The sequence below is a fragment of the Lycorma delicatula genome, chromosome 2, assembly GCF_047948215.1.
Source record: "Lycorma delicatula isolate Av1 chromosome 2, ASM4794821v1, whole genome shotgun sequence".
Classification (NCBI taxonomy): Eukaryota; Metazoa; Arthropoda; class Insecta; order Hemiptera; family Fulgoridae; genus Lycorma; species Lycorma delicatula.
The window spans coordinates 109,586,732-109,601,060 of NC_134456.1; the positions used below are offsets into that span (position 1 = coordinate 109,586,732).

Below are 14,329 nucleotides of genomic sequence, written 5' to 3' on the forward strand. Positions count from 1 at the left end.
TGCAGGCAGGCAACATTTGGAATATGTGAAATAAATTGTTAGGGATGTAGGATGTAGGGGGTGTAGTGAAATGAAACGACTGGCACTAGATAGGGAATCTTGGAGAGCTGCAACAAACCAGTCAAATGATGGGATAAAAAAAATTATATTCTATTAAATAAACCACTTAGTACAGAATATTGAGATAAAACAAATCTTAGCTTAATTTTTCATGAAAGTAGCTTAATGGAATCTTGCATCTTCAGTCATGATTGAAATACATTCATTATTGCATAATCTTAAAAAAAATTATTTCAGTAAAATAATTAAGTGAAATTTAGAGAGCAGAAGTTTTATAATATATTTTTTATTACAATTACAAGTTCAAATGAGGAGCTCAATGTTGCCAGACTGAATTAAGGCTGCCAACTTCAACACCAATGAGGAAACGTTTTACTTTATATACAAAGAAATCTGACAATACTTTTTCCACAACATCCACTATGTAATAATAATAATTTAGACAAAAATTCTTACAAAAATCTGCTCGTCACAACTTCATTTTAATATCAATTTGTAATGAAGCCAACACTCTGTTTCCCATATCTCTGCATGGAGTAACATGCATGTAAAAATGTATAAAAAAATTCACCAAACATAACAAAGTTAATAACATGAGACCAGCAGTAGTATGTAAATACTATGATAAATAATACTGCAACGTTTGAAATTATCTGATTATGAATTCATGGCTGCAATCAGCTAAAGAAAGTCCTTTGGCATTAGGAATTAGAGCTTTAAGAACCCTGAACACAATAAAAGTGATGGATTTTTTCAACTAAAATTTAATTACATATAAGCTCCAAAAAGTAAAATATTGAATAAATATTATCAGGAAGTTCTCTGTTATGTTTATCTTTTTAATTAACAAATAGTACAGACAGCTAGAAAATACTTTTATACCTGAATACAAAAATCCACAATTAAACTTTGGGACCTGATAGTCTATTTATAAAATTTAATGACACATCAGTAATAAACACGATTAATTATTGGATAATAATACAACAGATGTTTAAATGAACATAATTGAAAGTTCAATAAAACATTAAAAAACTGAACATTACGGAACTTCACAAAATTTAACCTTTCACTTTATAAAGTTAGAATATAAATAAATTCAATTGGCAAAACAACAGTACTACCAATTGGATTTAATTCAAACCACTCTCTCAACACAGTAGTTGGTTCAAAATACCCCTAACGTTCTTTCTATGGTCAGATTGAGGATTTCAATAGCTTTAAATCTTCTCCAGACAACGCAGACCATTTTGCAAAAACCCACGCATAAATTGCTCCAGTAGTTTTTTAGTCTATAGCAGACACACATACAAATACTGCCTTTTACATATATAGAAGAAAGTCTGTTTGTATATTTGTTTGTTTCGTAAATATCTTGACAGCAGCGCCATTTAGTAGGTATAGTTTTTGCAAACATATATTAGTTTTCACATAACTAATATATATTCTGAATATAAGCCAAATCGGTCCATAAATACAATTTTTCAATATCTCAATCCCAGTGCCATCTAGTAGGTCCGTTTTTCACAAAAACATTTCTTTTCATGTAACTAATATATATTCTGAATATGAGCCAAATCGGCTCATAAATGTAATTTTTCAAAATATCTCAACCCCAGCATATTCTAGTGGTCCATTTTTTGCACAGGTATTTCTTTCCATGTAAGAAATACATATTCTGAATGCGAGCCAAACTGGACCATAAATACAATTTTTCAAAATATCTCTACCCCAGCGCCACCTAGCAGGTCCAAACTAATTCAGAAACCTTTGCAGGCATATGCACAACTCACTAAAGTTTCATTGCAATCAGATGAATGGTATAAGAACAGATACGGGGCAAACAAACAAACATTCATTTTTAGATATATAGAAGATTAAATACAAGATACTTAAATTTGTAAAACGTTCTTTGAATACACAGTACTGTTCCATCCAATTTAAATCTTGATACAATGGGCAGTATAATGTAAATATTAAAATTTAATTTAAAAGTTATTAATTCCCATAATAATAATACATAAACACTTTTTTGTTAATTTGGTATTTAAATTTTTTTCAATTTACTTTGTAAAATATGACTTTTCATCGAATGAAGATGCAACACTTTCATTAAATTGATGGTTTTTTGTACTTTTAACCATTTGACTGGAAGTTCTATTACATTAGTGCTTTTTGGACTGAAGTTACTTAGTTATTTAACAGGTGCCTTTATTTTCATTACTGCCAATGTCTTTGTACTTGTTTTCTTGAATCATGATAATATTACTTCTTTTGTCAATCACTACCTGACGTACTATTATAATCAAAATCTACCCATGCAACTCAAGAGATTGCTTAATATGGTTCTCAAATGCATCATCTAATTGATTCAAATTATTAATCTGTGCTAACAAACCAGAAACAGGTAATTCTTCATTTTTTTTGTCTCCAATATTTCCTATCTAGTGGGAAAATGTCTAAGCAATTATATCAACAGTTTTTCTTGTTTTTACAATTTTCCCCAAAACTCATTTCATACAATTGTGAAAAATTAAACTGCAATAAGAAAAATAATTTTTCATAGAAGAAATAATCTTTCATGAAAAGGACAGATATAATAACTTAACTGCATTATAATCACATCTACAGTATGACAGAATAAAATTTAAGTGGGAATTCTTGTATAATAGTAAACTAATTAATGAGCCATTAAAAAATTTATTATTAAATTATAAAAATATTAAGTATAATATAAAAATAAAAAACAAACCTCAAATCATGCAGAAAACTGGCCATCCTAAAGCTATCAATGATAGCGGAGTCCTGCTCAACAGTTGGAAACAACTGAATTAATGGAATTCCAGCAATTGTTTCTGGAAGGTTTTGATTATCTTCAACTTCAATTATTGATGCAGAAGCTGATAATTCATCATAACAAACATTTTGTACCTGGCAGAAAAAATTAGCATAAACACTACAATTTAATGTACAAGGTTTGTCAAAATGCAACTTTTTAGAATTATTTATTACTTGTTACATACAGTTCATTCACAGTTAATATGTCATTCTCAGTGCTTATTTGACTGCTGGAATGTATTCTAATTCACATTATGTGGACTAGCCTGTAGATCTTCTAATGGATTTTGTTTAATCTCCTCTAGTCAGAAAAGAGCTTTCTTTTAGGGTAACTCTTATCTTTAGAAATGGAAAAGATTCAAACCCAATCAGGCAAATAGTTTTATAATTAGTTTTATGTTAATAAGGTATTACAACTGTATCATGCTCAACAAAAAAATTCTTAAATAAAGGGCATCAAATGTGCACGAGCAATGTCATATTCAAACAAAACCAGCACCCATGCTTTGTTTGCCCACATTGTAGGCCACATACTTCTCATTGCCTTCCTCAAATACTGCATTACTTCCAAATCAGATTGTTTACTTATTTATGACCAGATGGGACATACTAATAATGGATGATGCATTTCAATCAAAAAAGACAATCATCATCTTTGCATTCAGCAACTTTGATGCAGTTGATATGAAACACAATAGCAATCATAACATTGCATTTGGTTCTTACATTCTTTCCTATAAGTACCTTGAAAACGTTTGTTTCAGTAAGTGTCTTACTCAATTTGAAATGAAATTTCATACAATGCTTTTTAGAAATCTGAAGAAAATTACTTTTTGATATTTTGTAATAAATGTTATTTTATCAGGAAACTGCTATAAGCATTTGTGCTAGCCAGGTACTAAAACTATATTAGTGTTGCAAATGATCTAACATGAAACAATAATTTCACCAGAAAATGGCAGTCATCCTTAGAAATAACAAGCTACAATGTCAGCTTACTACGGAAGTGAAATAGTATCTATATCTATTGCTTTTTCTACATAGCCCACAGAAACAGAGGTGATATTCAGCTCTGCCAGATAGATCTCATCCTGTTTAACACAAGGCACTAGTATGTATAATGAAATTGATTACTATTAAAAAAAACTAACTGAATAATGGGACTTGAACCTCAGGTGCATTTCATGCATCATAATCATACAAAAGTTTGGTAGAATGTATAAAGCAATAGATTACTGTAGCCCTTTCTCTGGGAAATAATGGAATGTATAGATTCTCCCATTGGTCAGAAAAAACTGAATATTTCTAAAGAATCTCACTACGCAGCATCACTGGCAAAATAGCATCATATCAGCTTACTACAAGGCTCATTCATAAAGTAAGAGCCGTCAGCTTATATTTACATATTAACGGGTCAGAACACAGTTTCACGGATGCAGGGCCATCTGTTGGCTATTTATGAAGCACTGCAGTTGTTGTTTTGATTTAGTAGTCATTTGTCTCCGGTGAATGCAGATTGCAATGTCCATGACAATTGTTTCTTCCGCCAGTTGTGAAGTGCGTGCTGTGATTTGATTTTTGTGTGGAAAAAGATCTTCAGCTACTAAAATTCATCAGGTGTTGTGCCTGGTATATGGACCTAGAGTAATGAGTGAAGGAAAGGTTAGACAATGGTGTCGAGACTTTAAAAATGGCTGCACAAATGTGCATGATGAAGAAGAGTGGAGTGTGGCAGGCGCAGTATTCAGACCGATGAAATCGTTGAACAACGATAACCGAAAACTGCGATGTGATTGGCAATTGACGATTACTGGTCTGGCTGATGAATCTCTCCATGTTGGACACACCTCTATCTACACGATTGTCACAGCAAAGCTCAGATATCACAAATTGTGTGCAAAGTGGGCACCGAAGATGCTTACTGACCATCACAAAGCGCAAAGAATATACAGTGGATGAGTTTTTGGACCGCTATCGACAAGATGAAGATGATTTGTTTTCCCACACAGTTACAGGCGGACAAGACACGGATATCCTATACAAACGCAGAATCGAAACAACAGTCAATGCAGTGGCGCCATTTGTATACTTAGGTTTCAATAATTTTATTTAAAATTCACTATTAATGAGAAACATTAATTTTCATTTAAATTTTAAAGATCTTTCAGATAGCTCCATTCGGCTGTACTCAGCTATAGTCAGATTCACACAGCTCCTGATGGTTCAGTGGCTCTGTTTGGATGCACTCAGCTCTGCACAGTTCACACAGCTCCTGAAAGATTCTTGGCTCAATACTATTATATAAGTACGTCATGCTCTGTCGACAGACCAGTCTTCCTTTGATCAATCTCCAAGGATTCAACATGCAATAATTATATGTTGTTACATATACTTACAAGTTTAATAATGTAACCTATATTAATTACAAATACAATGAATTTACATGCGGATTTACAAGTTTAATAATGTTGTATATATATATATATATATATGTATGACAATTACAATTTATAATAAAAAATAATTTATAAATGCAACTACATAAAGGCCTAATTCATTTAAAAGAATCAGCAAACTTTGACATAAATTTTTTATTGGTCCTCTGGCCACAGATACCTTCGGAAAAATTTAAAGCATCAACATTTGGTCTTCCAGAATCGTGGTTATAATTTTACAAGAATCTTCAATAACAACAAACTTCATACTACCAAGGATCACAACAAATATAACTACAACATTATATTTTGTAATATATTTTAATTTATTACATTTAATTTACATTGTTTCATCATTTATATAATATCAGTGATTCATTTCACATTTAATTTACTTTATTAACATTTCATATTATTAATTTAAGTTATTTAATACCATTATGGAATTGGAACAATTAATACAACAAAGAGGTCCAGTAAAGGCCTCTATAATGAGAATTTGCAACTTTACTGATAAATCTGATGCCTTGTAGAATTGACTTACAAATTAGGTTAAGGAATCTTCTTGATTTGCGACAGATATAACATCATTCAATCAAATATTTTGAAATTCAATTTGATAATTTATTTTTAGTTCATGAACAAGTCGAACAGAACTTGTGTATAACAGAACGCAAATTATTACAACATTTAATAAATGATAATAATAATAAAAATCATCTAATAAAGAAATTAATGCAAATACAATATTTAAACAAGCTCAATTACAACCTATAAATATATCCATATCTCAAGGTAATGTTAGAATAGCAGCATTATTTTAATATATTTATTGATTTAATACATTATAGAGATGATTTAACTAACATTTAAAAATTACACTATCTTCATTCTTCTTTAAAGAATGAAGCTTTAGCTATCATTAAAGATCTCCCAATAACAAATGAAAATTATCTTCTTGCTCTAAAATTATTAATGGTACAGTTTGACAATAAATATACAACTCCTTTTCACAATGGTGAAAGCATTTTAAGATCAGATTCTTTAAAAAGAGAATCTGCAAATACTTTGTTCAAATTTATTAATGAAATTTCCTCAAATGTGAATTCGCTTAAAGGGATGCAACATCCTGTAAATTTACAGTAGTCCAATTTCTAACATCTAAATTGGATTAACACTTCAAGATTGTGGAAAGAAAGGTAGTCAAATGAAGGGTTTCCCACCTTTACAGACTTCATTGAATTTTTTAATTCCAGATGTCAATGTTTAGAAAATATCAATCCATCCACTTCAAACACGCAAGTAAATAAAGAAAATGAAACCAAGGAATGTTTAAAAATACAAGCAGATCCTTACAACTAAAAGTTTTAATTTAAATCCAAATAAATAATTTAAAGGACATAATGTTAGTTATAATGCAAAATCTAAATTAATCAATGTTCATTTTGTAATTCAAATCATTACTTATATCAATGTAAGGAATTCTTAACTTGTCCACTGATCGTAAAACCTTTTTGGAAAATAGTAATTGTTGTTCTAATTGTATGAGTAAAGGTCATTCTATTAATCAATTCTATTCTAAGAATCTTTGCAAAATTTGTGCAAAGAAACATAATACACTTATTCACATAGACAAACTTAATGATTCTAAGTTGGTAGTTGATACCATAAGTTGAAATTCTAAGTTGATTCTATGGTATGTGATACCATAATATTCATGGTAATACATATTCATGTAGATTACTATTAGATTCTGGTTCACAAGCAAATTTTTGCCCGCAAACTAGAACTAAAACGTAGGAAAAATGATTTTCCTGTTTTAGGAATAAACAATTCGTTATACAATCATAATATAGTGTCGAAATTACATTGCATTTCAGAAACAGAAACTTTACTTTCAAGGTTCAACGTACTAATTTACCAGGTATTACTGACAGCCCCCTTCATCCACATTTGACATTTCTCATTTCAAATTACTTCATAATATATGAGGGACATTCAATAATTAAAGACAAACTGATGTAGAAAAAAAACTGTGTATTTATGCACAATGAGACTTTTACTACTTCACAACATAATCCCCACCAATATTAATACACTTCTCCCATAGATGAACTAGTTTTTTATACCTGATGCAAAGAAATCTTTGTCTTGTTGTTTGAGCCTCTTTCCCATAAATTCTTTGACCTCCTTGTTGTTGCTGAACTTTTTTCAATGTAATGCCTCCTTGAGTGAACTGAACAAATGAAAATCCAAGACCCAAATCTGGACTGTAGGGAGGATGTGGTAGTATCTCCCAACCCATTTTTCCAATGGTTTCATGGGTCAAGTGGGCGGTGTGAGGGCGAACGATGTTGTGTAGCAATATCATACCTTTTCTTTGAGGTTTGCCACGTTTTTCTCTCATTGCTGGCTTTCATTTTTCCATCAGCATGTCTGAGTAGTTGACAATGTTTACTGTACACTGATTTTCCAAATAATCACAAAAGATGACACCTTGGGCATCCCAAAAGACGGTCAACATGATTTTCCTGCTGATGCTTGCGTTCTGAATTTCTTTCAGAAAGGTGAGCTGAATTTTTTCCATTCCATGCTTTGTCTTTTGGATTCTGGTTCAAAATGGTAAACCCAAGTTTCATCACGCGTTAAAATCTTGTTTAGAAAAGTCACCTTTCCTTTCATAGTGTTCTTTCAAGTTTGTACACACTCCGAGTCTTGTTTCCTTGTGTTGTTGCATTAACTCTTTCAGGACCCACCTTGCACTTGTTTTGCTGTACTTGAGCTTGTTACTAATAACGATATGAACTGTACCAACACTTGCTGCAACTGTTTTAGCTATATGTTCAACTGTAATATGTTGGTCTTCACAAATAATGTCATCAATGCGGGTTTCAAGCGAAGGAATTGACATTTCAACTGGCCGGCCAACCAGGACATTGCTCGTCAGTCACTGAGATTTGACAGTTTTTGAAGTGTTCTACCCACTTATAAAAATTTCCACAGTTCATACAACTTTCACCATACTGTAAAATCATTTGAGAAAAGATTTTAGCCGGGTTTTCACCTTCAGAAAGCAAAAAACAGATCACTGAACGTTGTTCCAACTAATGTGGAAACTTCAAGCGGACACGCCATCGTTAAATGCAATATTGAGGTTATAAATAAAACAATTTTTATCCGTCAGCTGTTCTCAGCTCATCCCAGTGATGCCAACCTAAAGTTATGAAAGCACAAAACTCCTCCTACAATCTATTTCTTCTACATCAATTTGTCTCTTTAATTGTTGAATGTCCCCCATATTTCTGTCTGATCCCAGTTTCAATGTACCAAGTAGCATTGACATCATTATAGGAGCTCAATATTGCTTAAGTCTTATCCTGCTAGGGATATACACTCAAAACTTTAGATATCCTATTATTCAAGACTAAATTAGGATATATAATTAGCGATTACATTCCTATTAACAAGGGCAATAACACTGTAGCATCCTTTCTTTTCTGTAATGATCATAAAAATCTATCAAACATACTTGTACAATTCTAGTAAATGGAAGATTACCACTGATATATCAGTCAATAAGAGTTCCAAATGTGAATAACACTTTCAATCGAATACTACTCGAAACAACCAGGGCAGATTTGTTGTAACGTTACCACGCAAATCTGATATTCATTTGGATGATTCCTTTAACACTAAAAACAGATTTCTATCTTTAGAAAGGAAATTAATTAACAATTCTAAGATTAAAAAACACTATACCATTTTCATAAAAGAATATTTACAATTAGGTCACATGTTACTTAATTCCAATGATCTGTTAATTAACAAATGTCTATTATTTACCTCACCATCCAGTACTGAAACCATCAACTTTTAACTAATAAAATTCGAGTTGTCTTTGACGGTTCAGCGGAAACCACTAACAGTTTAACCCTCAACTATACTCTATTAGTTGGATCTGTAGTGCAACAAGATCTATTTTCCATATTGCTTAGATTCAGAATCCATAATTACATCATTACTTCTGAAATAGCTAAAATGTATCATCAAGTATTAGTTAAATCTAGTGATTTCAATACAATGTATACTTTGGTGTGATTATCCAGATCAGTAAATAAAACAATGTTACCATATGTAATGCATACAGTTAACATATGGGACTACTTGTGCACCATATTTGGCCACACGGTATTTAATTCAAATTGCAAATGAAAATGAATTTCCACTTGAATGTAAGTCGATTTGAAATGATTTTTATGTTGATGATCTCATAACAGGTTCAGACACCTGAAGTTATTCAATTAAAAATTGATATGTCTAAATTACTACAACAATATGGTTTTCCAGTAATTCTGAACACAATACTTCTATTCCTTTAAATCAAAAACAGAACGTTAGGAGTTCTATGAAATAATTCCTCAGATAAGCTATTTTTCCAAACTACTCATTCTAATGATTCTAAAAAACAGACTAAAAGAAATATTTTGTCCAACATAGCTGGTGTATTTGATCCTTTAGGACTCATTGGTCCTATTGTTTTCTCACATAAACATTTTATGCAATAATTGTGGCAACTTAAAATTAATTAACACAAAACATTATCCAATACGTTACTAACACATTGGCTCAATTTATACAACCAATCGCATTTAATTGAATTCATTAAAATAAATGATTCCATTAAACCCAATATTGATAATAGAATTAATTCTATTCAAATACATGGATTCTCTGATGCCTCCATAAAGAACTATGGCTGTTGTATTTACTAAGAACTGTATACACTAATCATACAATTTTTTCTAATTTATTTTGTTCTAAATCAAAACCCTTACAACAAATTAAACTTCCAAGACTTGAACTTTTTGGTGGTTTACTTCTTAGTCGTTTATTATTAAAGGTAATTAATGCGTTAAACACACAGTTTGACAAAAAACATTTATACACAGATTCTGCAATAGTACTATGTTGGATTCATGAACAACCATCTAATTGGAAAGTATTTCTCAGCAATAGAATTTCTGAGATTCAACAAATTACCACAAATGCTAATTGGCATTACATCAAATCCTTTGATAATCCAGCAGACGTATTGTCTATAGGTTGTTCACAAAGTAAGTTAATTGACATGTCACTTTGGTGGCATGGTCCTCATTAGCTTTCACAAATTTCTGTCCATTGGCTGAAAGATATTAATATTACCTTTGATAACTGTAATATAAGTGCTGAACGTCTAATACAAAAACGCAAACATATTGTCACATCATTTGTATCTACTATTGTGTTCGAATACACAGAACCATTTTCATCGCTAGTTACTTTAATTCGCACTTTTAGTTTTTGTTTCAGATTTATTCATAATGCCAAATCAAAACAATCAGAACGAATTTCTGGTCCTTTAACTATTCAGGAACTAAACCATACTCTTACCTTTCTTATTTAATGATCACATCACAACACATGCATTTTAGTGATAAATTAAATAATCTTTAAAACAAACAAACTATACCTAAACAAAGCAAACTTATGTAACACTCTGTTACATTACCAAATGAAACATCCTAACGCTCATATCACAAAACTAATAATTAATGCTGAACACTTGTGATTCTTCCATGCTGGTGTTCAACTTATTCATCATTTGTTACAAAAATATTAGATAACAAATGACAAGAAATTTACTTCCTCTATCATTTGTAAATGTATGATATGCTTTCGATATAGTGCTAAAACCCAAGTACAACAGCTTGGTCAGCTACCATCTTCCAGAGTTATTCCTTCCTGACCATTTTCTACTTGCGCTGTCAACTACAGTGGTCCAATTATGATTCATCTTGGCGGGCAGAGGTCTAAAACATTAAGTAAAGCACATATGGTATTTTTCATATGTCTCACCACAAAAGCTATTCATTTAGAATTAGTCTCTGATCTCACCTGTCTTTTTCAGCAGCACTTAAAAGATTCATTATCACATAGGGGCATTCCCACTCAAGTCTTTTCTGACAACAGTTCCAAATTCCATTACGCCAAAAATATACTTTATAATTTTTAAATTCAGAAAACTTAAAATCAGACATTGCAGTATTTTCTACAATACAAGGTATTACTTAAGTCATTCATTTCTCCCTCTTCACCCCATTTTGGTGGTTTATGGGAAAGTGCAATCAAAAGCATTAAATATCATATGAGTCGTGTAATAGGACAAAAATCCTTAATTTTGAAGAATTATATGCAATTTTAACACAAATTGAAGCCTGTCTCAATTCCCATCCTATCTTCTCAAATTATCACAGAGCCAGAACCACTATCATTGAGACACTTTCTTATTGGATGTCCACTCATTTCCTTACTTGATCCCAATTACCAAGAACTTAAAATTAATCGATTACAATTACTCAAAAAATCTGTTCAATTTATCTGGAGATGATGGTCAAAGGACTATTTACATTATTTACAGCAATAAAATAAATGGCATTTTCTATCACATAACCTTTATATTGGAGACTTAGTATTAGTTATCAATGAAAATTCTCCATCCATGTACTAGAAACATGGAATTGTCACCCAGGTTTATCTGGGCTCTGACAATCTTGTAAGAGTTGATTTGCAAACAGTTAATAATCCATTAAGAAAACCTATTCATAAATTATACCTGTTACCAATCCTAAATGATTAACTCAAATGATGTATTTTCTTTTTTGTAATATTTTACATCAATTTAAATATTTCATACACTTGTTTTTTTTAATTCCATTTGATTGTATTTTTATAAAATGTCTATGAACACACTTATAAATACTGTTTTAATATTTATAACCTGATTACATATTTGTATTAATTTAATTATGATTATGTAAAGAGCTAATTATTCAATTGTAATATTATAACAATATGTTAATTATAACTAAACTTTTTATTTATTCAAATACTTCATTATAAATTGTACCTTTTATGGTAACTTACTTGTAATTGCAAAAATCATGTTTAAAAAAAAATCATACGATTCATGTTATCGTTTATAATAATTTAATTCACATATAGATTTTTGGCATGCAGTATGTAAAGACTCAGGTTTAATTCATGTTATTTAAAATTCACTATTAATGAGAAGCATTAATTTTCATTTAAAATAGGGCTTTGAAAATTTAAAGAACTTTCGAATAGCTCCGTTCGGCTACGGTCGGATTCACACAGCTCCGTTCAGATGCATTAGTTCCTGTCGGCTGCAATCGGCTCTGCACAGTTCACAGAGCTCCTGACTGATTCACAGCTCTGTACTACTATATAAGTAGTTCATGCTCTGTCATCAGACCAGTCTTCGATCAGTCTCCAAGGACTCAACATGCACTAATTACATGATGTTACATATAGACTTACAAGTCTAACAATGTTACATATATTAATTACAAATACAATGAATTTACATGTAGATTTAGAAGTTTAATAATGTTTCATATATATAAAAGAATGACAATTACAATTCATAATAAAAAATAATTTATAAATGCAACTACATAAAGGCTTAATTTATTTAAAAGAATCAGCAAACTTTGACATACACCATTCCAGATCCACAAAATCAAACAAGTTTAAGCAATCTCCGTACTCAAGTCGAAAAATGTCGGCTACAGTTTTTTGGGGCGAAAAGAGCAACATTTTGGTTAATTTCATGGAATGTGGATCAACAATTACAACTGACGTGTACTGCAAAATGCTCACCAAACTGAGATGTGCAACCCAAAATCGACGGCACAGGAAACTTTCATCTGGCATAATCCTCCTTCACGACAACATGTGAAGGAGGATTATGCCAGATGACACACCGCTGCCCTAACCAAGAAGAATCAAGATTTTTCTTGGGAACTTTTTGATCACCCTCCACATAGTCCCGACCTTGCACCTAGCAACTACTCCTCTTTTTGCATTTGAAAAAGGGGCTTGGTAGACAATGGTTTGAAAACGACGAGGAACTCAAGACTGCCATTGTCAACTGGTTCAATTCCCAGGCGGTGAACTTCTATGCAGAGGGATTAAAAAAAACTGGTGCAGCGTTACGAAAAGTTCTTAAAACTGAATGATGATTATGTGGAAAAGTGAAGTAGATATCTAGTATACTAAAACTGTTAATTTCTTTTAATGACCAAACAGCCCTTGCTTTATGAACATGCCTCGTATTTCTAATGTAAGTGGTGTCTTATTGGGAAAAACTTCACATTAGGATGACACAATTGATTATTCTAATCAGCTGATTTCATATTATGTAACAGAATCAAATTATACTGAATTTTTATATAATTATCCTCTCTTTACTGGAAATCAAAAAATACCTTGTGGTCCCTGATTTAGAGGAAGGGAAATTCTGGATTTTCACCTCCATGTGGAATGTGGGGACAATGATTACACATACAGCTTATGGTAGTATGTGTAAGTGGATAACAAATTAACAAATACTGGGACCAAGCACCTCCTTGGACAAGGAGATCCCCTTTTACAAATTCAAACAGCCTCAATGAAGGGTGGAGAAGCAATAGAAAGCAGGCACCCTCTTGTCTTTGGAATAGAAAACCATTCCTAAAGGTGGATGAAACCAAATGTTCAACAGCGTAGGATGAGGAAGGCTGGAGGGAACCACCACATTAAAGATCTTTATTGTATTTCTCTATGAATCATGAAACCTTACTGATAGGGGTTGGAGTGCTCAGTGATACAGAATAGCTGGACTGAAGGTTCAACTGTATCGGAATGGTATCTGTTTGAGAACCAGACTAAAGAATAATTCCTGAAAGAGAGCATCAGCTCTTCCAGTAGTTGTTAAGGGCGTAGATCAGGAAGAATTAAACAGCCATATCAACATCACTCAGTCTTCTGAATAATGCGCAATTGAAAGCAACAAAAAACTACAGCTGTATTTTTTTTTTTTAACAAAATGTAGCTCTGCATTTTTATATAGCAAAGGTGGAGGTGCCTTCCTTGGAAAAATTTTCCGGATGAAAACT

General features: G+C 31.7%; 1 protein-coding gene across 2 annotated transcripts in view; it reads right to left on the reverse strand.

Annotated features, from left to right (window-relative positions):
* nesd (SHC binding and spindle associated nessun dorma) overlaps positions 1-14,329 on the reverse strand; it is an 85,454-nt gene that overhangs the window by 48,696 nt on the left and 22,429 nt on the right. For both annotated transcript variants that reach the window (XM_075356010.1, XM_075356009.1), the window contains exon 3: positions 2,813-2,991. In XM_075356010.1, coding sequence (XP_075212125.1) covers positions 2,813-2,991 — 179 coding nt within the window. The remainder of the gene's footprint in view (positions 1-2,812; positions 2,992-14,329) is intronic.